The sequence below is a fragment of the Enhydra lutris genome, unplaced genomic scaffold (assembly GCF_002288905.1).
Source record: "Enhydra lutris kenyoni isolate GAN:26980312 unplaced genomic scaffold, ASM228890v2 scaffoldscaffold30, whole genome shotgun sequence".
NCBI classification, from domain to species: Eukaryota; Metazoa; Chordata; class Mammalia; order Carnivora; family Mustelidae; genus Enhydra; species Enhydra lutris.
In genome coordinates, this window is record NW_019154114.1 from 17,318,019 (window position 1) to 17,342,935 (window position 24,917).

General features: G+C 42.6%; 1 protein-coding gene across 1 annotated transcript in view; it reads left to right on the forward strand.

The window, feature by feature from the left end:
* The window catches only part of LOC111152768 (cadherin 13), a 991,753-nt gene that overhangs the window by 204,087 nt on the left and 762,749 nt on the right, over positions 1-24,917 (forward strand). The window contains exon 2 of the mRNA XM_022511391.1: positions 13,960-14,071. Coding sequence (XP_022367099.1) covers positions 13,960-14,071 — 112 coding nt within the window. The remainder of the gene's footprint in view (positions 1-13,959; positions 14,072-24,917) is intronic.

The window sequence follows — 24,917 nt, forward strand, 5'->3', positions numbered from 1 at the left end:
AATTTTTTCCTAAAGGGCCGGATAATACATATTTTAGGCTTTGCGACCATAAGGTCTCTGTTACAAAATACTCAACTCTGTCACTGTAGTGTGAAAACAAAGACAATATGTAAATCAGTGAGCATGGCTGTGTTCTAGTAAAATCTTATTTACGAATGCAGGCAGTAAGTGGGACTGGGCCTGAAGGCTTGAGCCAGTGGTAGACTAGGACAGAGCTCAGACGGAAGGAGAGAAAGTTTCCGTAGCCTGCTCTGTCTGCTGGGGGTCACAGCTCCTCTCAGCGAATGCTGGGTCTGGAAACCATCTTACCTCCTGGACCTTAAGGCTTAGGTGAGATAAGGGTGCCCCACTGTTACTGGGGTGTGGTCTTATGCCTGTGCCCCTTATCCCCAACCTTGCCCATACACTGCTAGTTCCTATATCCCTTTCTGCTCCAGTAGTCCAATTTCCTTCTGGGGCTAGGGTACCTGGGACTGAGTTTCCTGGGATATGGGATTTTCAGTGCTAAACCCAGATATTGTCAGAAACCCTGGGATGATTGGTAACTTGAGCTGGGACCTGATTCTCCCTCCTTCCCAGTCTGTTTTCTGTGACCTTAGTCCTACCCCCAGCACTTCCCACTTGGAAGCTTACCTTCCTGGCCACATAAGAGATACAGGGGCCCAATGGGGCTCATAGCCCTCACAATGTGCCCTTCTCTGCTTTACTTGCCCCTAGAACAAAGTCTCCAGCTGACATCTGTCCAGAGAGACTCTGGTGTAGCCTCCCAGCCTAGCATAGAGGCCCTTCATGTGACCGTACTTCACACTATATAATTTTTGGAGAAAATCTCTTCTGTAAATTTTACTATGGGGGAGATAACACTATTTTTTTTTTTCTAAGAAGAATCAAACTTTCTTTGACAGAGCAGTAGGATTAGCAGAAACTTTTACTACTACATTAAGCCAGCTTGAGATGTAAATATCCCAAGGTCTGACTCATGAAATTTCAGGAAATTGAACTTGTGGACTCGAATAGACATGAGGAAAAAAAATACATAATGTCCTCCTCAAACTGTCTTGGCTCAGATGCTTTCTTTCTTCTCAGCTCAAAACCTGGCCAATATTTGCTCGATGGAGAAAACAGACTGGTTTATCCACACCTAAATATAATGCAGCGATGATAAGGGGAGGTGTTCATGAGTTCAATTATGTGTATCTACATATGCCTTTCTTGTTTGTTTTTAGTGAGGAGCGAGTTGAAGAGGCTTCCCACCTGCCGTAGAGATTAGAGAGGCGGGTGTCCATCAGACACTGCGGTAAAGCTGAGGGAGGGGATATCCTCCGTCTTTGGAGACCAGCAATAAGCCATTTTTATCACCATAAAAAGTTTGTGCCTTTGAGCAAATGAGCTAAGAGGAAGGGCCTGATGCTTTCAGAAAATGAACTTGAGTAATGGAGCGGGCTGACTCAGCTCCCCAGCATCCAGAGACAGTAAATATGAAAACGGTTTCAAGAGGAGAATACTGTAGACTTTTCTACGGTGTTGGTGGTTTCACCGTAAAAGACAACTTCTCTGCAGCCCGGTCAAGGGAGAATCCTTTCCTAGGAGGACTAGTACATGGAGAATGGAAGCTTGAGGGCTGCAGAAGGCCAGGGAGGTGATGTAGACGAACAAAGAGGCCTTGGTATCAGAGAAATCCATATGAAGACGTGAAGGCAAACCAAACAGCTCTTCTAAGTTTAATTTAGGAAAGCGACAGCACAACTGAGATAATAAAAGGCAAATGGCACTTGCAGCTAGGGGTCAAGGGGGGAGGGGCATGGACTCTTGTCATCTGGTGATGAGATTCTGCCCATCCCGAGAATGCTGGACTGCAATCCCAGCACTGCCTCAAACCCAAGAACTTGGTGAAAATCCATGATATTTAAACGTTAGCAATTAATCCACAAACGGAAGGCCATTTCAGAGATACAGTGGCCTTAAGGGGATCTGCTGGCCATCAAAACACTGTACCTTCTCTGATAGAACCTGTTTGTCCTCAGAACAAAGTCTGTAGCTGATGTTTGACTATCAATGGGGGCTCTCGTGTGGCTGCCCCATCTGTGTTCTGAACATTAGTAGTACTACAGACAAACTTTCAAGGTCAAATTGATTATCCTCCAGCTTAGCAAAGCAGCAGCTCCCTAATTATGTCAGAAGGCAGGATTATCTCTGATCATTCGAACTAGGATTCTGGATAAAACATCAAAAGCAATATTTAAATAATGCATGGTCATGAATCAGGGATTCACTGTATTTTCTCTTACTAAAAAAACTGAATTATGGTGGGCCGTTTTGCTCCATTAGGAAGGATTTTCCAGGCTGTTTTAACTCATATGTCGTATAACCCCATCCTTGATTACAAAGTGTCATCATGGGAAAGAAAGGAGCTCTCCTTGGTGTCCTGGTGGTTCATATTTATAAAGAGCCTGCAAAAATTCTAGCAAGGTCTTACCCACAACCCCGAATTAGGAACTAGCATGCTCAGTTCTGCGTTGGGGCTGCTTAGCTCATGGGAGCCAACTGTGCATATCTCTTCCCACTGCTCTAACATCGGGTGAACGGTGTTCTCCTTTTTATTATTTCTACAAGGTTATGTACTCCGTTCCTATACTTTTAATTGTGTTTTTTAAGTTTGTATTTACATACCTCTCTTGCCTGTTGTGATTTGTGTTCCTAAAGGGTAGGGGCTTTGCCTTACTTGTTTTTGTGGATCTTGGCAGTAACGGGTAGTAGCCACTCAATAAACGATACTCGCATCGATGAATTAATCCTTAAGAATATGATTAATTGGCAAGTAGAACCGTCATTGCAATTCCTTTCTGATTCGGGCAAGCAAGCATTTGGACAAATTTTTATCTTAACTACACATTGGGCAGTTAGATTTCAAAGATCTATTTATGTAGATTTTTTTTTTTTAAGATTTTATTTATTTGACAGACAAAGATCACAAGTAGGCAGAGCGGCAGACAGAGAGTGAGGAGGAAGCAGGCTCCCAGCCAAGCAGAGAGCCCGATGCAGGGCTCCATCTGGGACCCTGAGATCATGACCTGAGCTGAAGGCAGAGGCTTAACCCACTGAGCCACCCAGGCGCCCCTATTTATATATTTTAGAGAGAGTATGTGTGCGAGCTCAGTAGGGAGGGGGAGAGGGAGAGGTTCTCAAGGGGCTCCCCACTGAGCGTGGAGACCAACATGGGGATCGATCTCACAACCGGAGATCACGACCTGAGCGGAAACCGAGAGTCTTAACCAACTGCGTCACCCAGGCGCCCACCCCTAGGCAGTTAGATTTTAAAGAAAAGATGCATATCACTCTCTATCCCAAGAGAGGTTCTGTGGCGTTCTGCTTAACAAAATTGGTTCCTCAGCTTCAACACCAACTTCTGCTGGGTTGATTTCTTTTCTTCCGGAAGTTCTCAAAGCGAGAACTGTTAGCAGAAAAAAACAATTTAACAAGATAGACGTTTAGTTCAATAGAAGAATTTTCCTGGTGTGAAAAAATAAATTACAAAAAGGACTTTGCCTCTGAAAGATAATTAATAAAAACCTTCCGGTATGATAACAAATCTGACGTCTTGTCTAATGTCTGGCAGAGAAGAAAGCGTTGAGGGTTGCACAGTTAGAATAAAAAAGTTCCACTTCACGGCAAGGCCGGGCAGAATCTGATAATTATTTCTAGTCAAGAAAAGGTCATAGTCTAGTTGTTCCGTTGACACAGCATCGGGCCTGGATCGGTGTCTGTTGGCCGTCAGTGGGGTCTTCCCTTTACATCTGCCTGGTTTCACGGGTAAATATTGTCAGGAATGTGGGTAATTATGGGATGATTCCCTCCCGGACATTTTGGGAGGTTGTGTTTGTTTGCTTGTTTATTTATTTGCTTTTTAATTTCAGATTTATTAAGGTATAATTGACAAAATTTTTTTTAAAGATTTTATTTATTTATTTGACAGACAGAGATCACAAGTAGACAGAGAGGCAGGCAGAGAGAGAGAGGGGGAAGCAGGCTCCCTGTGAGCAGAGAGACTGACGCGGGACTCGATCCCAGGACCCCGGGATCATGACCTGAGCCGAAAGCAGAGACTTAACCCACTGAGCCACCCAGGCGCCCCTATAATTGACAAAATTTTAATATAATGTATGTACCTTGTGAGAGGATTACCCTCCCATCTAGGTATCTAGTCAGTTAGTGCCCCTACCACCCCACATATCTATCCCTTCCTTTTTTAATTTTTAATTTTTTTGGTGAGAACATCTTCCAGCAGACATCAACCATACCACACTCTACCAACCGTAGTCGTTATGTTTTACAGAACATCTTCAAATTTGATTCTTCTTAAAGCAGAAGATTTGTATCCTCTTACCAACCTGTCCCTGTCTCCTCTACTTCCAAGCCCATGGCAACCTCTTTCCTATTCTCTGATTCTACAAATTTGATTTTTTTTTAGATTCCACATAGAAGTGATATTATGTAGGATTTGTCTTTCTCTGTTTGGCTTATTTCACCTACTCTAATGCCCTCGAAGCCGGTCCATGTTGTCACCAATGGCAGGATGTCCTCCTTTCTCGTGGCTAAATAATATTCTTTTTCTACGCAGATTATATATATGAAGATCCCATAACTGAAATATATGATGTGACATATGGAACATATTATATATGGAATATATATAATATGTATCTTACATATTCTCCATCCACTCTTCCATTGATGGACACTTACGTTGTTTCTATTCTCCTGGGCATTTTGGACTGAACCTGTATTTATAGAACCTTCCCCTTCCCTTATAGAAGTTATTCATGGGTTGTAGTAGGCTTAGAAATGGTTCCCTGAACATATCCACATCCTAACTTCCAGAACACATGGGTGTCACCTGGATTACCCAGGTGGGTCTGGTATAATCAGAATCGTCCTTCTAAAAAGGATGCAGGAGGAGTCAGAAGCAGAAGGCCACATGATGACGGAAGAAGAGAGACAGAGAGAGACAACGAGTTGCTATGCTGCTGGCTTTGAAGATAGATAAAGGAATGATGCCATGCTGAGGGATAGAGTTGGTCTATGAGAGCTGGAGAGCCAAAGGAAAAAGATTTTCCCTTGAAGCTTGCTGAAGGAACACAGCCCTGTCAGCCCATTTTTGACTCCTGATACTCGGAACTGTAAGATAATAAAATACTTCTCAAGCCACTAAGATGGAGGGAATTTGATACAGCAGCAATATGGAACTAGTGTATGGGCTATGTCTTATTTGGGGTTCCCCTGAATCAGAGCTGGAGACAATGGGCTAGATAAAGGCTGTTTTCTTTAGGAGATGACCCGGGAAGCAGGAATGAGGGGCAAGAGGGTGAGGCAGGGGAGGAGAAAGAGAGCCAATATAATGACATGTCACTGAAGTCACCGCTGTGGGCAGCAAGGGCTAAATCACCAAGACCTCTGAAAGGCACATGGGATATTCCTCAGAAGAGTGCATCTGGAGGAAGGCAGTTAGGACATGCAACCCGCTGCCATTTCCCAGTGTTGAGGGCGCCCCTGAGGGCTTCCCCTGGAGCATCAGCTCCTCCATCTTTCCCAGTTCTGCTCATCCTCACATTAACCGGGTTCCTGCAGCATAGGAGCAAGCCCTACAGCAGAATGTGAAGAGACTGAGGACATTCTATGGGACAAGGCTGAAGCTCTTAGGAAACTGTTCACAGCAGCAGTGGCTGAGATGGGAGGCTGGCCGAGGTGCTGGACTGGGGCATTGTCTTCTGTTGGACTGAATCTTCACCCCAGATCTATTCATCTAGTTGTATTCTATCCGTTGTCTCCATGGGGTTGGGGTTTTACGTGTGGACCAGACAACTCTTCCAATGCTGGCACACAGTTGGTCTCACCCAGGAGCATTTCATACAAGGACTCCCTTCTTTAATTGATTTAAGGGAAGCAGGTCTTATCTGGCATTTGAAACTCCTAATTTAATTACTAAGATTTCATAAATAGACATAAATCTCACCAACTCTAGAGCAGGTACAGCCTCTAGCTTCTACTAAGGGCCAGTGAACCAAATCTTCCTAATTGTGTTAACTAAAATTCTTACAAAACTGTTTTTCTTTCAAAATTTACTGGTTGAGTCTAGTTGATTCATACTCAAATCTTAATAGTAAACAGTTAATTCTATTTAGACAGAAATTGTGATTTCATTGAGTGAATTATTTTTGGCTCTGTTTTAGCCAGACTAAAGGAGGACATGCCTGATCAGCTCAATCCTACTTTAAGACAAAACACTTTCAAATAATCTTGAAAACAACCCAGAGCTTGTTATCCCCGCCAAATTGCTTCCTGTTTCTTCAGCTGGCATGCCTAGTGTTTGCACTTACCAAACCTCTGCATGGAACGTTCTTTATTATTTTTTACTACTTGAGAAATGTCAATCAGTTTTCCAATATGGCTTTATCCGTGACCTGGTCCCTATTCTGATTAGCGTGTAGCACCTATTATGAGCCAGTTCCTGTCCTAAACCTTTTGATTTATTTTAACTCATTGGCCTCACAAACTGATGAGGGTAGAAAACCTTACTGTCTATAGTGTACAAATGAGAAAACTAAGGCACAGAGAAGTTAAGTACCTTGCCCAGGGTCACACAGCATCTAAGGGGTAAAATTAGGATTTGAACCCAGGTAATCTAGTTCAGGATTCTTTGTTTTGAGCCACTTTCTAGTTCCCAATATATAGAAAATATAATAACATGACATTATATTATTATTTGTCCTGTGTCTGCCTTTTCTTCTAGATAATAATTTTATCAAGGACTACATTCATTTCTCCATCTCTGGCATCTAACCAAATGCCTGGCAGATAATAGAAATTTTAAACTTTGTCTAAGGAAATTAATGAAAAAAATGAACCTCAGTACTCTGTTATGATAGCAGATCAAAATGCCCTACCACTTGCAAGGACAGTTGCTAAGACAAATGAGAAGAAGCTGTGCCTCTTTGTGTTCAGGAATGAAGCCCTCAGACAGCAATTTCTACATCATAACCATCTGACTGGTTCCAAAGTCATGAGTCTGTTTTCATCTTCCTTCTCTTCTTCTCTCCCTCCATTTCCCTCCACTTTTCAGTCTTTCCTCTTTCCTCTGTTCCTCCCTCTCTGTTGCTTTGTCCAGATTATATTTATATCTTAAAAAAAAAAAACAAAGTAAAGGGAAGCAATACTTTCTGAGGGTCTACTGTGGGGCTATACCATGGTAGACTGTATGAGTTTCCTCCAGCTGCTGTAACAAATTGCCATGTGCTTAGCATTAACTGAAATTAGCTAAATTTTAAAAATTAAGTTGACTAAAACGAACTAAACAACACACATGGATTATCGTGTAGTTTAGAAGATCAGCAGTCCAAAATGGGCCTCACTGGGCTAAAACCAAGGTATCAGCAGGGCTGTATTCCTTCCAGATGTTTAGGAGAAATCTGTGTTTTTCCTTCTCCAGCTTCTGGAGGCCTCTTGCTCTCCTTGGCTGGCCATCCCTTCGTCCACTTCCAAAGCTGGCAATGGCAGGTTGAGGCTTTCTTACACTTCATCTCAGCAGCCTGGCTCTCAGGGTCACATCCCTTTCTCGAGCTTTTCACCCTTCTCTCTTCCATTTCATGGATCCTTGTGATTATACCTGGATAATCCAGGATAATTAATTCTCTTTTAAAGTCAGTTGGTTTTCAACTTTAATTCCCCATGACCATTTAATCTAACATATCCACAGGTTCTGGGGATTGGGCTGAGGACATCCTTGGGCAACAGTAATTCTGTGGCTTTGCATTTAACAATTTGAAGAAAAGATACGGAGTAGCGTTCAGATGGCGATGAAGATGTTGTTTCCAAACTACGGGTGAAGGTAGCGAAGGAATCACCAAACCAGAAGTATTTTCTCTCTTTTTCTTCCCAAGAATCGCAAAATCATCTCTAAGCGTCGGTTACATTAAAGGCCAAGAAAATGGCAGGGATTCCGTGTCTCTGGGGCTATAAATCCCCAGGAAGATGGTCAGGAGGTCAGATGCGAGTGTAGTGTGGATGACACAAGCTGACCCTCGCCTGAGGGTAGGCACAAGTGTCCGTGCCTGTGTGCATGTGCGCTTGTGTGTACACGGATGTGCCCGTGTGTGTGTTTTTAAAGCGCCTCTTCTCTCCGTGCTTTCCCTGTAGGCAGGGTGCCTTTATAAACCCTTCGAGGACTCTGGCAGGATAAAGAATCAATCAAAATTCACTGCTGTAACATTTTTATATCCTGCAAGCCGGAGCGGCAGCCTTTCTTCCCTGCCAATCTAAGCTCCTCCAAACAGACTCCAGTAGGCCGACTTTGACACGAGTAAACCAGAGGTGTTTTATGGCAAGGATAAAGAAACTGTCCGTCCACGCTAACAGCAAAAAGCAGTGAGTCAGTGAGAGGAAAACAATAAGGGGCCAGGAGACACTAGTGAGTTCACTTAGAAAATACCATTGTGGAGTTGGCTTAAGTGAGGATGAGATCTGAGGTTGCTCACTGCCCACTGGGAGTATCATTTGCGGCAGGAAGTTTCTCTCTTTTGAGCTATGGCTACTTCGGATACAGTTGTGTTAAGCTTTTCTTCAGTCCTGATATTTTTCTCGGACCTCTGGGACGTATTTGTGACGCCATGGTATAGAAGCCCCTCTGTGTCCCCGTCCCTTCCACATTTAGCATATCGTCGTCAGCCAGGAGAGCTGTGGGCTCACACATGCAGCCCCAGATCGTAAGGGTCTGTGCACTGGGCTCTTTCTACTGGATGTCTCCACCATCTTGGAAGTCCTTCCTTTCTGTTTTCATAGATGGGGAAGAGAGGACGGTTCAGGGGCCAGGTTGAGAAGTGGCGAAAACCCTTTTACTCTCCTTGTGTTGGCCAGAGCTCAGTCACATGGCAAAACCCACAGCAACAGAGCTAGGAGCACGCAGTTGTGGATACAATTACAAGTAAGTAGAGACTCGTACCAAGGAGAGTTCTTTGCTTGAAAAGCCTATTTCCCAATTCTAGAGGAGGGATTGCAAACTCCAATGCCTCGGGGGCCAGACAAGTGTGTTAATGAGTCAAGCGAGCAGGAGGGATAATACAGGGAACGGTGCAGACGAGGACCGCCAAGAGAGGTGCACCCTTTATAATGTGATAATTTAACTTTTATGATAGACGGCTATGGCTAAACTAACCAAATCTGCTGGCCACGTCCATCCCATCTGCTGCTAGTTGGCAACCTGCAGTCTGGGACAGAAAAAAACCATTTTTTTCTAGAAGCAAATTCCAAAGTTGGCTATGTTCGTGAATCACTACCTGTCAGGATAAACATAAACCCTTTCTTTTTAAAAAAGAAAGCTCGGAACAGCAGCAAAGAAATGGAAGCTAAAATAAGAGGCAGTTACAAAGAGTGTGATGTAAGACTTTGCTCTCGGTGTGTACGGTTAGGGCAGTGGCGCTTACACAGAGGACAGAGCTCTGAGCTACCGTTTTAAAGGACGCTTGGTGTCCCACAAAACCAGCACAACTCCGCTCACAATGGGCACTGATGTTTACCATTGTGCGCTTGACCCCAAGATGCAAACCCTCCTCCACCTTCTACCTGACTCAGGCCCCTGCTGTTTCCCTTTGAATATATCTGAGCACAGTCTATACACTGGCCAGTTTTAGAGTAGCAAAAAAAGTAATATTTGGATGATATCTGTCAATGTCTACCCTAGGGAATGTGGTATCAGTGAATCGTGTCTATTGTTTTTAACATAATATAGAGAAACAATGGTAATAATAATGGCAAACATTTATTGAGCAACTACTATGCCCTGAATGACATAAGGCTTTTTAAGACAATTAACTCATTTAGTCCTCATAATAATTTTAAGGTACTATGATTGTTCCAATTTTCATCTGAGGAAACTGAGACACAGAAGGTTACTTGCCCAAGGTCACAGCTGGTAAATGGCAGCTAATAAACCGGGATTCCCACAGAACTGATGTGGCTGTGTCCCTTATTTATAGTTGGTCTGAACATGAATCTGCTTTCATAAGCAGGCTGATTGTAATTTTCAAATAATAGAAATCCTTCGGTGATCATAAAATTTGACCACTGCTGAGCTTTCAAAGGTGTATTGGCTGCTTCTTGTTTATGAGATGCAAGCTAATGCATAAATGAACCCAAAACCATGTAGGAAGACCATTATTTCTAAGGCACTAAAGATAAATTCAGAATGTTCATAGCATATATTCTGGAAATGTCAAAGAGGGTTTGGAGAAAAGTATGTCCCCGTAGCGTATATATAAGAGTGACACCTGATGGTGGTGGAGAAGGGGCTTCATCTTGTTGGGGGGTAATGTACAAACACTTACCTTTAAACCACTGAGGGAGGCTTCTTCATAATCTTCCACCAAACTCAGTATGGTTGAAATTGGCAAGTGGGTATCCATGACCAGTTCATGCTTAAATTCTGCTAGAAAGTCAAGGGCACTAGCAATCAGTAGTATTTTCTACCACTACTACCCAGTCAGACATTCAGCTTTTGGGAAGCCCCTAAATTAGTCTGGGTTCTTTTTTAAATGCAATTTTCTAATTTCAGAGATGTGTTACATGAAACCCAGACAGACACAAAGGAACTTATACGTGAAAGCAAAGAGTGTGCTGGCAAAAAAGACAAGTCTATGTTCCTTTCCGTTTATCTAGCTAATTCTGACCCATCTTTGAGATCAAAGCAGAAATGTCCCTTCCATGGGTTTGCTTTCCCTGGTCCCCCTAGAGGAAGTTAAACTCGCTGTCCCTAGCTTTTACGTGCTCTCAAAGACACCTACAATTTCCTCTCAAGTTAAAATTCTAGTTAGTTATTTAAATTGTGATTTGTCACCTTTTCTAGTTCACATGAACATTTAACCCTTGCTGGCCACTTATCCTGTGGGACACTATTCTAGTTGTTATATTTTTTTCAAATTTTTTAAATTTTGGGGGGGAAGCGAGAGAGAACCCGTGAGTGATCTCGTGGGAGCGTCGGACGCCTAACTGAATGAGCGCCCCTATTGTAGTTCACATGCACCATCCGCTGGATCCATACAGCTCCTCTGAATGCACATCTTAGTCTCCCTATTTCCGTTACTGTCAGTCAGTAAAGGACAGGGCCAGGATTTGAACCTCTGGAGTTTGTGCTTCTAATTCCTGCCTTATTATGCTTCTATATAAGCTCCAGAACAGCACCTAGCCAAGTGCTTGCTGAATCCCGGGAGATGAACAAGTTTGGGGCAATAAGTAAATGAATGAATGCAGGGAGGAGGGACTAGTTCTTGCTGCACAAAGTCACACGTTGCCCAGGAGAGTGCTGCACGCTTTTCTCTTATGAGTTTGGTGGGTGGCGGGACCCAAGAATTTGCACATAAAAGCTAAGCCTCTGGGAGTCCTCTCACCACTCCCACCCTCCCGGATGGTCAGCTGTTGGAAAAGGTTTATTTTTCCTTTATGACTCTGGAGGAATCCTGAATAGAGCCCGCCCAGGTATTAGGACAGAGATAGAGCTCCAGAGAGACAAGATCCAGGTGGTCCACTGTACCAATCCCTCAACCCGTTCCAGATCCTTATGCTCAGGATTGCTAGAGAAATGGCATCTCCATAGTTCTAGGGGATGACTGATTTACTGGTCTGGGGTTGAGGGCAGAATTAGCTGATTAGAAGGTTAAGGTATAATTGTAGGCACAGGGTGCCTGGAGGCCACCTTTGACCGTTTGCTGTTTAACTGGATTAGCGTTGGCCAGTTATAGATTTTCTGCTTGCAGAATTGCCCGCAAATTATTCCGAGTCCTGAATCTGCATTCTGTGTGTGTGCCACTTGGGATGTCAGCATTATGATTGCCTTGGAAGCAATCTTATGCTTCCCAGAGTCTGCTCTAGAGGCAAGGGAAAGTTTCACAAGCAGAACTGCTCCAATATGGAACTAGAATATCCTAACCCCTTTGATTTTTTGAAAGATGATGTTGGTCAGGGTGATGACTGACCCATTTCAATTTCTCTGATGTTCCTCGGTCCAGCCACACCATGAACCTCTGAAGATTAATTCTCGCTCTCATTCCTTGGGGTTCAGTGCCTCTCAGTGGGCTGGTATTTAGAGACAAGCCCTGGTTCCACGGCATTCCAACCTTTTGTGCACTCTTTGGAATTTGCTGGTGGGAATAATAATGAGTTTTCTTCAACAGCTTGTGTCCAGTGGTTAAGAGTTTGCAATGCAGGATCAAAATTTGGTTTCCCAAGAAGCAGGCAGTAAATCAAAGATTTGAGTGCAAGTGTTTTTTTTTTTTTTTTTTTTTTTTTTTGGAGGGGGTGGTGTCAGACAACCCCGGGAATCGTGAAATTCCCATTTCATGAGGAAACGAGTCAGGGAAGGGAAGGCAGTGAATGGAAGGTGAGTTTTCTCACTGGATGCTGTCGTGGGCAGCTGGAGCCGCACGTGGAGACAGGGAGACAGAATACTGCCTTTGAGAGCTCTCTCCTGGGGGGTGAGATGGCTGGGGTATTTGTGCACAGATTCTCATCAGTTATGGTCAAGGGCTTCTGCTGAGAATGTGAATTTCCAAACGCTCTCTGCCGGCACCATGCTCTGTTAAAACGGCCTTCCCCAGGTTTCAGAGAAACAACTCGGGGAAAAAAAAAAAAAAAGAAGTAAAATCCCACCCCAAGACATGGAAAGCCTACGGTGGCTTGGGAGGAGCTCTGACCGTCATCCAGATAAGAGGACACGTAAGCCTGGCTTCAGATCCTGGCCCCCGTCCTCCTAACTGCACCATCCTGGGCAAAGTGTCAGCATCTCTAGAATGTGAGGCCCCTTGTCCTATGAAATATTAAATACATCATAGGCTGAGGTAGAGATCCAAGGAGATGATGCATATAACAAACAGCATAGTGCTCGCCATATAGTAACCGTGGAAAACGTTAGCACTTATGTGTTAAGTAATATGGAGCATCATCTCTGGGCCAGTAAATGCAGTAGGTGCCTGGTATCAAAGTTGGGGGGAAAGAGGTCCCTCCCATCTTCACAGAGCTTGTAATCTTTACCTACTAAACCGGAAACTATTTCTTACCTTCCTAAATCACCCCTTGTCCAAGAGTGTGTCACATACTTGTATATTCCAAAATATGCAGCCTAAATTTTTGACCCTGGGATGAAGCACCCCAAGAATTTGTAAAGAAAAAAACTGAGCTTTTAGAAGCAATTGTAAGTTTTAGATTTTTCTAGTAGCCAAACTTATAAGAGTAAAAAGAAAATGGTGACATTGACTTTAATAACATATCTATGAAATCCAGTCTGTAAAATATTATTGTTTCAACATGTAATCCATATACAGATGATTAAATTAGGTATTTTACACCATTTTTCTTTTTGGTACTCAGTCTTCAAAATCCAACATATCTTTTATACTGATGACTTCAGCCCAGCTACAACTTCACGTGCTCGGTAGCCGAGTGTGGCTCATGGCCACCGTATTGGATCATGAAGGTCTAGTGGGCCCCGAATTCTTTCGGGAAATAATTTCCAATGGAATATTCTGCTTTCCTCCTCCTTAAAGATGGCACTGCTCCTTTGCATCTATGACAGTGAAGTTGCTTTTAGCCTGGGCATCCTATGAAACTGACTGTTTTTGTAATGAAATTTCACACATAGAAACCGTGGTGAGATTCTTAGCAGGTGTAAAAATCTGACAAAGTTATTTCTTTAACAGCAACTTGATGGAAACTACAGCAGCTGTTCCCATTTGCATGGTTTCCAAATCTCATTGCCAAAGCAAATTGTTGGCAGCCACTGGAGAAGTATCAACTTACCTCTTTATTTGGGAAATGAAATTAAAACCTCAGCTCATTTCTAAAAGTCACAGATTTGGTAGAAGTTAGTGGGGCAAACACGTAAGCCGCTGTTAAAATATTGATGGCTTCGGTTTTTCTCAGGTGCTGCTGCTAACATCTGCAGAAGACTTGGACTGCACGCCTGGATTTCAGCAGAAAGTGTTCCATATCAACCAGCCCGCTCAGTTCATCGAGGACCAGGCGATTCTAAACTGTAAGCAATGTCACTCGGTGATTCTTTGGGTCTGTTCTCATATTTGAATTCACCAAAGTCTAAGAATGTGTCTCAGGATGCGGTATTCCCTAAGCGAAGTGTTTTCTGATCATTTTCCTTATGTGTCACTGCCTGATCCAGTGTGGAAACGTTTGAATTAGAGCCTTGTCGGCTGAGAGGTGAAGAAAATGGTTGTGTATCTCTCGAGTATTTTATCACTGGTGAGCACTTCCCCACTGCTCCCAGAAAAGGAGACTGCCAGCCTCCAACAGGAGTGCTACTCCACGCAAAGGACATTAAATCCATTTCCCCTGGGTAGGTCCCTGAGAGCAAAACCAATGCCTTCCCAAGGATGTGCTGTTTTACTGGGATTTCTTATGCCTCATGTTAGATCAAAACAATGGTGAGAGCAGGATGTTGGCTTCTGGGAATTTTTGGTCAGAGGAATTCAAAACTCCTATTCTGAAGGCTAGTAAGAGGGTCTTCAGAGACATGCAAAACCTCTACTGGCTCTTTTGTGGACTAAACTCAAATCCCCCCAAATTCCAATTAAAATATGCTCTCTTCAGGTCTGTGGTTATAATCTCTTTCTATTTTTAATACCTGTATCATATTGTTTTATCTTTATGAGGACATGGAGTGCATTGTTAAGTGCAGAGCAAGCATTGTTTTAGCACAATAGAATCTAAAATTGATGGTAGACAAATAACGATAAAATTGTAAGCTCTGGAGCACCATTCTTTAACATTTGGGATTGTAGAATGTGAAAACAATGGTCTAATTTGGTCAGATGCTCTGAGGTCCCTCAGGGAAGATCATTGCGCATTTGCCTTTACAGTCTCAGGCTCGCCTTCCATGCTAACCGTGCTCCTGCGTTCCAGTGCTCTGTGGCTGGTGTGTTTAAAGAAAAGGAAAACAAAGCAAGACAAACCAAAACAAAATAAAACCAGCCTGCTTGATTGGATGGTTCTGTGAGGCTGAAACGCATTTGGTGGGTTGAAAGGAGCACAGTAATGAAGATGCAATGCCGAGCGTCGAGGGAGGTACCCAAGGTGAAGTCCGCGAACATCTCGATGTAATTATACCAATGAAATCATTTCAGCAATTAGAGTCGGCGATGACAAGGTTCAGGCCTGGCACAATAAGTGAATTACAATGTGTGATTTCATGTTAATTTGATCCCTGAGTGTGACTCCTGAGTCAGGTCATCGGGAACCCTTGTCTTTTGATTCTTCTATTTATCAGAATCAAGGTATTTCAAAGGGAACTTTGCTTAAGAGAACCATTTTTTTTTTTCCTGGCTCTTCTCCCCATTCATCTGTTTGTTTCATCTCCTTGCTTCTTCTCCTTCTCTCTCTCTCTGTCTCCCTTTTCTTTCTTTCTTCCTTTTTTTTTTTTTTTACAAGCAATTATCCCAAATGGCATCTATATTAACATGGGTGGAAATGCGAAGCCACCCTGAGTATGGAAATTAATAGAGTTGGTATGCAAAGCAGGCCCATAAATGTGATTGCTTCTGTAATTTTCACAACACCAAACAGCTTTTAATTCACCGCTGAGAAGCTGGAAACAATCATACTTTGGGGGATCTTTTTAATTTAAACTAGACCATACTGTACATTCCAATATCACAGTTTTGTGTGTGTCTGTGTTTTTTTTTTAATCCCCTAAGTAATTAAGCGGGTTATGGTTGTTGGTTCTGTGTAAGCTAGTAAATGCTAAATGGGACTGGCTTGATTATCAATGATAGAACGTTCAGGAAAAGTCAGTGATAGGGGAATTGAAGATTTTTAAAGTTTTAGATATGAATTTGTATGTAAATTGTTGGATCAGCAAAATCGGACTAGCCCCCTCTCAGTGAAACTGTAGGTTCATATGTATTACTAGGGTTAAAAAAAAAAAATACCAAGAGTACATCTAGTCTGGTGCTTTTGAGTTCCTGTCAAAGCAACGAACATAGGTTGTTATGAGTTAGACCCTGCAAATGAGGTTAATTGTGCCTAAATGAAGAAGAAAGTTTCCATAGACTTGAGAATGCCCATTGAATATTGTTTTGGAAAATCTGGATTTCCAGAAGAAATAGCAATGTATTGCTCTATTCCAGAGGAAAGGAAAAGCCTGGAGAATTGAGTATTGATGAATCTTTCCCCCAGACCATGAACATTCCCCCTGCTCTTCCCCCTTCCTTCTTCCCCTCTCTTTCTCTGTTTCTCCCATGCATTCCCCTAGGGTTCAACACAAGACCCTTCTATCTCTAAAAACGAGATTAACAAGAAACAATTGCGTGGTGGGTGCTCATAGGATGAAAGCCATATGGACACAAAGCTAATGTCTGCATGAAAATGGAAAAGAGTCAAACAGAACCAGAAAGTTTTAAAATACTTAGATACTTGAGGTTGCATGCCAAGATGTAGGAAATGGTTAGGATTATTTTAGCAACATATACGTAGAAGCTGAAGTTGTAGGTACTAAAAGAGGTTACAAGACACTAGGCTAGTAACATCTCTCGGACTCCATTTACGGTGTTTGTACTTTCCAGCTTTGCTTTATCTTTACAATATTTAAGAGCTCTGGTTTCCAATGATTGTAAAGTTTTGTCTTGCGGAAGGTGTAAACACAGCATAATCAATCAGTTGATGTCTACACTTTTTACCATTCTCTGAGGTTGTCCGAAAGTGGTGTCTCTTTGCCTGACAGACACAATATATCTGCCCATACCCCCAGACTTATAGTCAACCAATTTTGGGTTCAGCTTTTAGCAGGCCATAGAAAATGTTTATTCTGTCCATGGCTTCCTGTTCTCTTTGTTCAGACAGTAATATTTCCTTTTATCCTTTTTCATCTTTCTCCTCAATTCTCAATGACTTATCTTTTTCTACTTTAACTGTTACTAATGGTCACCTCCACTCCTTTTATTTCCCTAATATTTTATTCACTGTTCACTCCAATACATCTTTCCTTCAGTTGTTCTAAAGCCTTTTATTTTCTTCACATCCAAATAACTCTTTATTCTACTCTCCTTTCCACTAACTAGACTTGCTTTCATCTTTAAAAGGCCATTTTTCAACAAGCTTCTAGGATCAAAACATGGTATCCCACTATTCTTCTAATGTAACCAGGGGAGCTCTTTCATTGTACCTTTCACAGTGTGATGCAAAGCCCCCAACTCATGATAACTTGGACAAAAGTTTCCTGCCTTCATCTCAGTCTTGAAAAATGAACTGGGTAGATGTGCTTATTCCCTTTTTTTTTTTTTTTTTGTATGAGAAGTACAAGAAGAAAGGGGAAGATAGCGTGGAAGACAGAAACTCAGGAGACATCTGTTCAAGGCCTTTGGACTCAGGGAGGGATCCTTGAGGGGTTTCCTCAAGGTAGGGGGTCCCTAGATGCCTCCCACACCTAGAATTCTCTTAATGAGTTAGTACTGTTGCTTCTTCTGTAATATGAAAATCATGGGATTCTGGTACCCATCATCTTGGCCCCATGAGATTTGAACACTGATTCTGGTTACACTCTCCCAGCTGACACCCAGGCTTCAGAAGAATAAGTGGCCTGGAAAACTGACCAGCCACCCAGCTGAGGTGGAAAAGGACCAGGTGATAAGGCACTGACTATCTATGGTTGGCAAAATTATAGAACAGACTCTCCTGCCCTGACCACATCAGCTCAAACACATCTTCCTAGCCTTGTGGCAAGATCTATGATCGAGTTAGCTAAGGGGAACGATACTCTTGACCCTCCAGCTTCTATTAATGGGAACTAGCTCCAACTTCAAGAGTCCAGAAAGGACACCCCATTGGCCATCTAGGCATTATTAGATCAGCCAAATGTTTATAGCAACAATGTCCACAATAGCCAAACTATGGAAAGAACCTACATGTCCATCAACAGATGAATGGATAAAGAAGATGTGGTATATATAGACAATGGAATACTATGCAGCGAAAGACAGACACTTTTCTGTCTCTTACTGTTTATCCTTCCTGAATTACTCTTTGTGAAACACACACACACACACACTGCTGCACCTGAGTTCACCTAAAATACAGCTTGTGTAATTATACTTTTTTAAAATTTAAATTCAATTAATTAACATATGGTGTATTATTAGTTTCAGAGGTAGAGGTCAGTGATTCATCAGTCTTATGTAATACCCGGTGCTCATTACATCACATGCCCTCCTTAATGTCCATCACCCAGTTACCCCATCCCCTACCCCTCCCCTCCAGCAACCCTCAGTTTGTTTCCTATGATTAAGAGTCTCTTATGGTTTGTGTCCCTCTCTGCTTTTGTCTTGTTTTATTTTTTCCTCTCTTCCCCTGTGATCCTGTTTTGTTTCTTAAATTCCACATATGAGTGAGATCGTATGATAATTGTCTTTTTCTGATTGACTTATTTCGCTTAGCATAATACCCTCTAGTTCTAGCCACATCGTTGCAAATGGCGAGATTTAATTTTTTGATGGCTGCATAGTATTCCATTGTCTATATATACCACATCTTCTTTATCCATTCATCTGTTGATGGACATGTAGGTTCTTTCCATAGTTTGGCTATTGTGGACATTGCTGCTATAAACATTTGGGTGCAGGTTTCCCTTTTGATCATTACACTTGTATCTTTAGGGTAAATACCCAGTAGTGTGATTGCTGGTCATAGGGGAACTCTATTTTCAACTTTTTGAGGAACCTCCATGCAGTTTTCCAGAGTGGCTGCATCAGCTTACATTCCCACCAACAGCATAAGAGGGTTCCCCCTTCTCCGCATCTTCGCCAACACCTGTCATTTTCTGACTCGTACAACCCATAGAATTACACTTTCAATAACACACTTGGACTACTTAGAATAGGCTTGGTATCAAACAGTCCCAGTGACCTGACAGAGTAAAAGTTTACTTCTCATTCCAGTCACGAGGATGCTGGCCAGGCTACTCTCTTGGGTAGTTAGACTCCAAGAGGGGGCTCTCCATTGCAGGAACTTAAGGAATCAGGCTACTTCCAACTTGGTCTTGCCATCTTGGGCCTTCTAGTCATTCTTATGTCACTGAGCTGGGGATAAGAAGAGGTGTAGGTAGGAGATCCTGGAGGTTTAACCACATTAGCTCAAAAACGACCTATGTAGTTTTTTTTTGTTTTTTGTTTTTTGGTTTTTTTTTAATTTATTTATTTGAGAGAGAGAGAGAGAGAGAGAGAGATCACAAGTAGGCAGGGAGGCAGGCAGAGAGAGAGGGGGAAGCAGGCTCCCTGCTGAGCAGAGAGCCCGATGCGGGACTCGATCCCAGGACCCTGAGATCATGACCCGGGCCGAAGGCAGAGGCTTAAGCCACTGAGCCACCCAGGCGCCCCGACCTATGTAGTTTCTGCACATATTCTATTCACCAGTCACGTTGGCTTGTGGCCATGAGTGAGCAAGTTCTTCACATCCTCTGAGTTTGGATTATCTCATCTAAAAATGATAATGGTGGTCCTTACTTTTAGAGTTGATGCTAATTGATGGAAAAATACTCAGCCTAGTGATGAATGAATGAAAGCCACTCCTACGACTGTCAGTATTGCCGCTGCTCCTGTTCTTGTTAGTCCTGCTATCCATAGACCTGGGATGGGCTCGATGTCCCTCCAATGGCCATCTAAGCCAGGCTTTATAGAAGATAAATCATGGGCATTAAAAATCTGAAGAAATGAGTGATTTTAGGATTTGAACTTCATGGACCAATATATTTCTTTTTTTAAATCTTGGATTGATGAGATTGTATTTTTTAAACATTTTTCTAAGCCTGGATATGAAAAACAAAACAGAAAAACCCAAGCAAATAGATGAGATGGAGGGAGAATACTACCATTTACTTGGTTAGAATTTTATTGTAAGAGGTCATTTGGCAAAAAATGCAAATTAAAAAAAATATGTAAAAGATCATTTGGCACCAAAAAACAAATGAAACAAGAAAATGGACTAATTACAGCAGAGAAGGCACTTCTTTCATTTGAGTCGATTTTGTTTTGTAAAATAATGTGCCAAGTGTTCTTATTTACCTCATTTTAGCGGGAAATCGGGAAATCACATATCAAGTGCATTAGGCTGAAATTACTTTTTCTGCTGTTGCCTTTCCTGATACTCTTCTCAAGTTTCAGTATGTTCATTTTCTAGAGAGGCAGGCGGGGGCAAGTCTTAAGAGATTTCCTTGTGACGGGCGATACGCCCACGCTGACAGCAAGAAGAGAGGGAGCATTTCTGGAAAACGGAAGAAGCATGATACTTTGGGAATAGATGTTGGGATTTATAAAATGCACCACAACTGTTGAGCGGTGTGACATCCATAACCTTCACAGCTGGCATTTACTGGGTATTCTCTAAGTGTGAGGGGCCTTCCTTAAACCTCATAACAGACCTCAGGGGATACAATTCTCTCATACGCCCATTTTACAGGTGAGGATACTAAGGTTGGGCAAGGCAAAGCAATTTACCCAAGGTCGTGTCACTCATATTTGGCAACATCAAGATTTGAACCCAGGATTCTAGTCCCCTGGCTCTTATCTAGAGTTCTTTAGTCTAGTGTCTTGTTTTTGTTCATGGCAGTGGTGACAGAGCAAGGAGATGAGCCACTCCATTTTCCTATCTATTTTCATCAACCTGGATGTGATAGAGGATTTCGAATGCATTTTATTTTTTTTTCTCTTCACAGCCAAGTTTCATTCTTCCTCTGTAATGTTAAAAAAATACAGAAAAAGTACCTCCTTTTCCTTGTTTCAAACAGATCCAGTTAGTGCAAGATTGCTCATGACCTGCACTCTTGGCTTCTCACCTTCCTCCTGGGTTTCTCTCACCAGGGCACTGGTGGGTCACTCTACCTTGACCATGACTTTGGCCAGTGGTCAGGCCATCCATGGAGTGCGTGGTTTTGCATTAATCATATTTGTACTTAACATACATGAGTCATGGCTTTCGAGGGTGTTTTTAATTGACTATAAATCAAACAGGGAACTTGAAAAATGAAGGCAATTAATGAGAAAGCAGTGTGAGAGGTGTTTTGCATCCTAACGTAGGAAATACATCGCCAGTGAATTAAATGTCAAAACAAAGGCCCTTTTGACCCCACTGAAAAGATTTCATTTGGATGGTAATAAATGGATGAACTTTCCAACTGGCAGGTGGAAAAATGCCTGTTTCCTGAGTTTAAGCTCACTTGGGCTTTTGTCTGTCTATGTTCTCTATCCTTGAATACTTGCCAAGTCCTTTAATTTTTGTTTTTCATTGTAGTGATTAAAAAAACCCAATAATTTATTTTCTATTTTCTGATTGTACTTTGCACTACTAACTTGTATTTGCCCTCAAGTTGGGAAATTGATTAAATGATTAATGAAATGATTTAACATCACCTGTACTGCAATCTGCCTGGATCTGAGTATGGGTAGAGTTTCGAGTGGTATGTTTGCTTAAACTGTTGCGATACGCCAAGGAACATTACTCTGATGTCACTGGATTCACTCCACATTATGAGGGTGATTATTATACTTTGGCTCAGTACGTACACCCCTATTTACATTAATGAGACGTTTTCCTATCTTTAAATAGAGCCCTGCAGAAATGTAGTATTTTGACAAGTTTGCCCTTCCAGCCCACCATCATATTTGTAACAATCTAATAATCCAGTCAATTCACATTATTAGAATCTTCAAAAATCCATGATATTAACCACCTTATTTCCTAAATGTAAGGTGATATAGTAAATAACTACGGAATAAAAAGAACACAGACGCATTTGGAGAGGGATGTGACAAATTTCTTAGAGACCCTCCATTGGACTCGGGTGCTCTGTTATGCTTCCAAGAGGGGAAGCAGATAAAGTCGTGGAGGAAGAGGGCCTGAGAAGGTGAGAAATGTAGATGGGGCTCCTGTGGCCTACGTTTTCTTATCCGCAGAATGGGAGAAATAAACAGACCAAAGAAATCACATGGTCAGACCTTGGGCTAAATTTGCCCCACAGATATGTCCTGTGTGGCTGCTCCATATGGAAGAATTTAATGAAAAAGTTTTAACGAAGAGAAATTTGTTGTCAACATTGAGAATTTCACTTTCCAAAATTCATAACTTCTGGGAAGATCAGACCTCTGAAACATAGACCCCAGAGGCAGGCTGCCTGGTTCAAATCCAAGGTTTGCCCATTATCAACTAGGTACTTTCAGAAAGTTAGAGGAACACAAAAACCTCACTGTGCCTCAATGCTCAGTTCCCTCATGTGTAAAAGGAATATTGTAATGGCAGTAACCTCATTAGTTTGCTCTGAGAATTAAATGTGAATCCATAGAAAGGGCTCTGAAGAGTGGCTGGTCTATGGAAAACTCTAGAATGTGAGCTGCCAGAAGTTAGTGTATCAGTAATAGTAGCTGGGGCTTCCCTGTGGCCCCTCAGTCTCCACTGTCTTCCTCCATGCAGTCGGCTTCCTCATTCCGGCCGCCTGCCCCTCGCAAGCATCTAACGTCACGCCATGAAGTCACTGTTGCTCCCGACACTGGTGTGTGGATCGAATGATATGCCACAAGAGACCAATCGCATGTACTGTTGCTATCAAACCACTGCTGTTACTGACAGTAGCTATCCTCGGCCGTCAAGGAAGCAGAGAACAGTGCTGAGAGCTGGAGGGCTATGGGCTGGTTGCCGTCAATGAAGACTTTGAAATCGGTTTTCAGTGTTTTGAATAGTTAATGCATGTAATGTGTGAAAGAGGGGCCACGGAATTAGCTGGTGTGCCAGCCTTCCAGAAGTTCAGAACAGGAGGCGAATGAGAGGGAAGCGTGTGGAGGGCTGGGGTGGGCATGGAGTCATGTGAGAAGTTTGGAGATGGGGATGGTTGGGAGGTAGATCAGAGAACAGGTGGCAGGAAAGGTGGCAGTATGATTGAGGGGCACCTGTATATGAAATAAAGGTGTGAGCAGAGCCCCAGGGAAATCCAAGGGTCTAGATTATGGAAGACATCTAGAAGTTTTCTAAAAGACGTGCATAATCACAGGAGTCTCTCCCAGTTCACTGACTCGTATGACCCCATTTACTCTCTGGACTTCCGTTTCCCCGTTTGTATAATAAGGGTATATTAGTCTCCTTATACCAGAGCTGTTTGCGTTGTGATCCAATCCAAAATAACCCAACTCCACCTGGCATTAGCAAAAACATATAAAATTATCAGCTCACATGACTGAAGTTTTTGAGGCTTGAACTGGCTTCAGGAACACCAGGATCTAGACCCTCTGATGATGTCCTCAGGATCACCTCTCATTCCTCAGTTCTGCTTTCTGGAGTGTTGGTGCCCCCCACTCTCAGAGGGCTTCCCTCCAAAACGGTCACCAGCAGCCCCAGACTTTTATTCTTCCAACTTCGCTACCCAGAGCATCTCTTTTCCAAGCGTTCTGGCAAGCTTCTCATGGCTAACGCTTTTGGTCAGGTTTGGCTCACGTGCCTATTCCCGAACCAATCTCAGTGTCCAAGAAGATGTGGTATTTCTGTTGGCTGGGCCTGGGGATGTGGAGATGCTGTTCTCTGAAGGAAGGGAATGATGCCAGGCTGGCAGAAACAGGAGTGCACTGTGCAGGTGTTGTGCCCTGCTGCTAAGGCCCCTTTCCGTTCCAGCATCCCCTGACTGCAGCCTGTGCCCATGCATACGGATTTTTAGAACCCAGCACTCACACAAATGGAAGTGGGTCTTAGGTGACAGGGGATGAGGACAGCCAGCATACCGGGTTTCTCACTGGTGATGCCGGTGAGCAGGTTGCCTCATTAAGACTATGAAACTCAAAGTAATTCCATATGGCCCCACTCTTCAACCTGTTGAGTATATCTTTGCTCACACAGTTCTGTAACTGGTATAAATCTCTTTCATTTCTGTTTTTCTTCAAGAGTAAGAATAGAGGAACATACGGATGTTACAGGAGCATCTCCTAATTTAAGGTATTAGAACCACAGGAATTGAGCTTCTTAATGAGTAAGGCATCAAAACAGAAAGTAGGAAAGAGGAAGCATGGCTTTAAATAGTTTGAGAAGGCAGAAGATCTTATTATCCTGTAACAGACCAAATCTATACCCATTCTTATAATTGTGGTGCCCTCTGTCTGTCCCTTTCATCTTAATTTTCATGAAATTTTTGTTGGCTTGCAAGCAAAAGGGTGAGAGGTGCAAATACTGGCCATCAAAATATCCCCAATTGTTTTATTTAACCAAACTCACATTCTCCTTCTGGAGACAAAAATAGGATATAGAAAAGGAAATGACATGGATTCTCAAATATCTGTTTAGTTAGTCAATTAAGAAATACAGAATGGTCACCTGCCTTATGTCATGCCCTGCACTAAGTGCACAGCTTACGACCTGTAAATTGCCTTCTGTGTTGTAAGTTTTCATTCTTGTGGAGAGAGAGACAGACATGATGGGAATGGTTAACAGACACATGAAAACATGTCCAACATCGTTAGCCATCAGGGAAATTCAAATCAAAACCACACTGAGATACCACCTCTTACCAGTTAGAAGGGCAAAAATTGACAAGGCAGGAAACAACAAATGTTGGAGAAGATGCGGAGAAAGGGGGAATACTCTTGCACTGTTGGTGGGAGTGCAAGTTGGTGTGGGCACTTTGGAAAACAGTGTTAAAACTTAAAGTTAAAAATAGAGCTTCCCTAAGACCCTGCAATTGCACTACTGGGTATTTACTCCAAAGATACAGATGTAGTGAAAAGAAGGGGTATATACACCCCGATGTTCATGTAGCAATGTTCACAATAGCCAAACTGTGGAAGGAGCTGAGATGCCCTTCAACAGACAAATGGATAAAGAAGATGTGGTCCATATATACAATGGTGTAT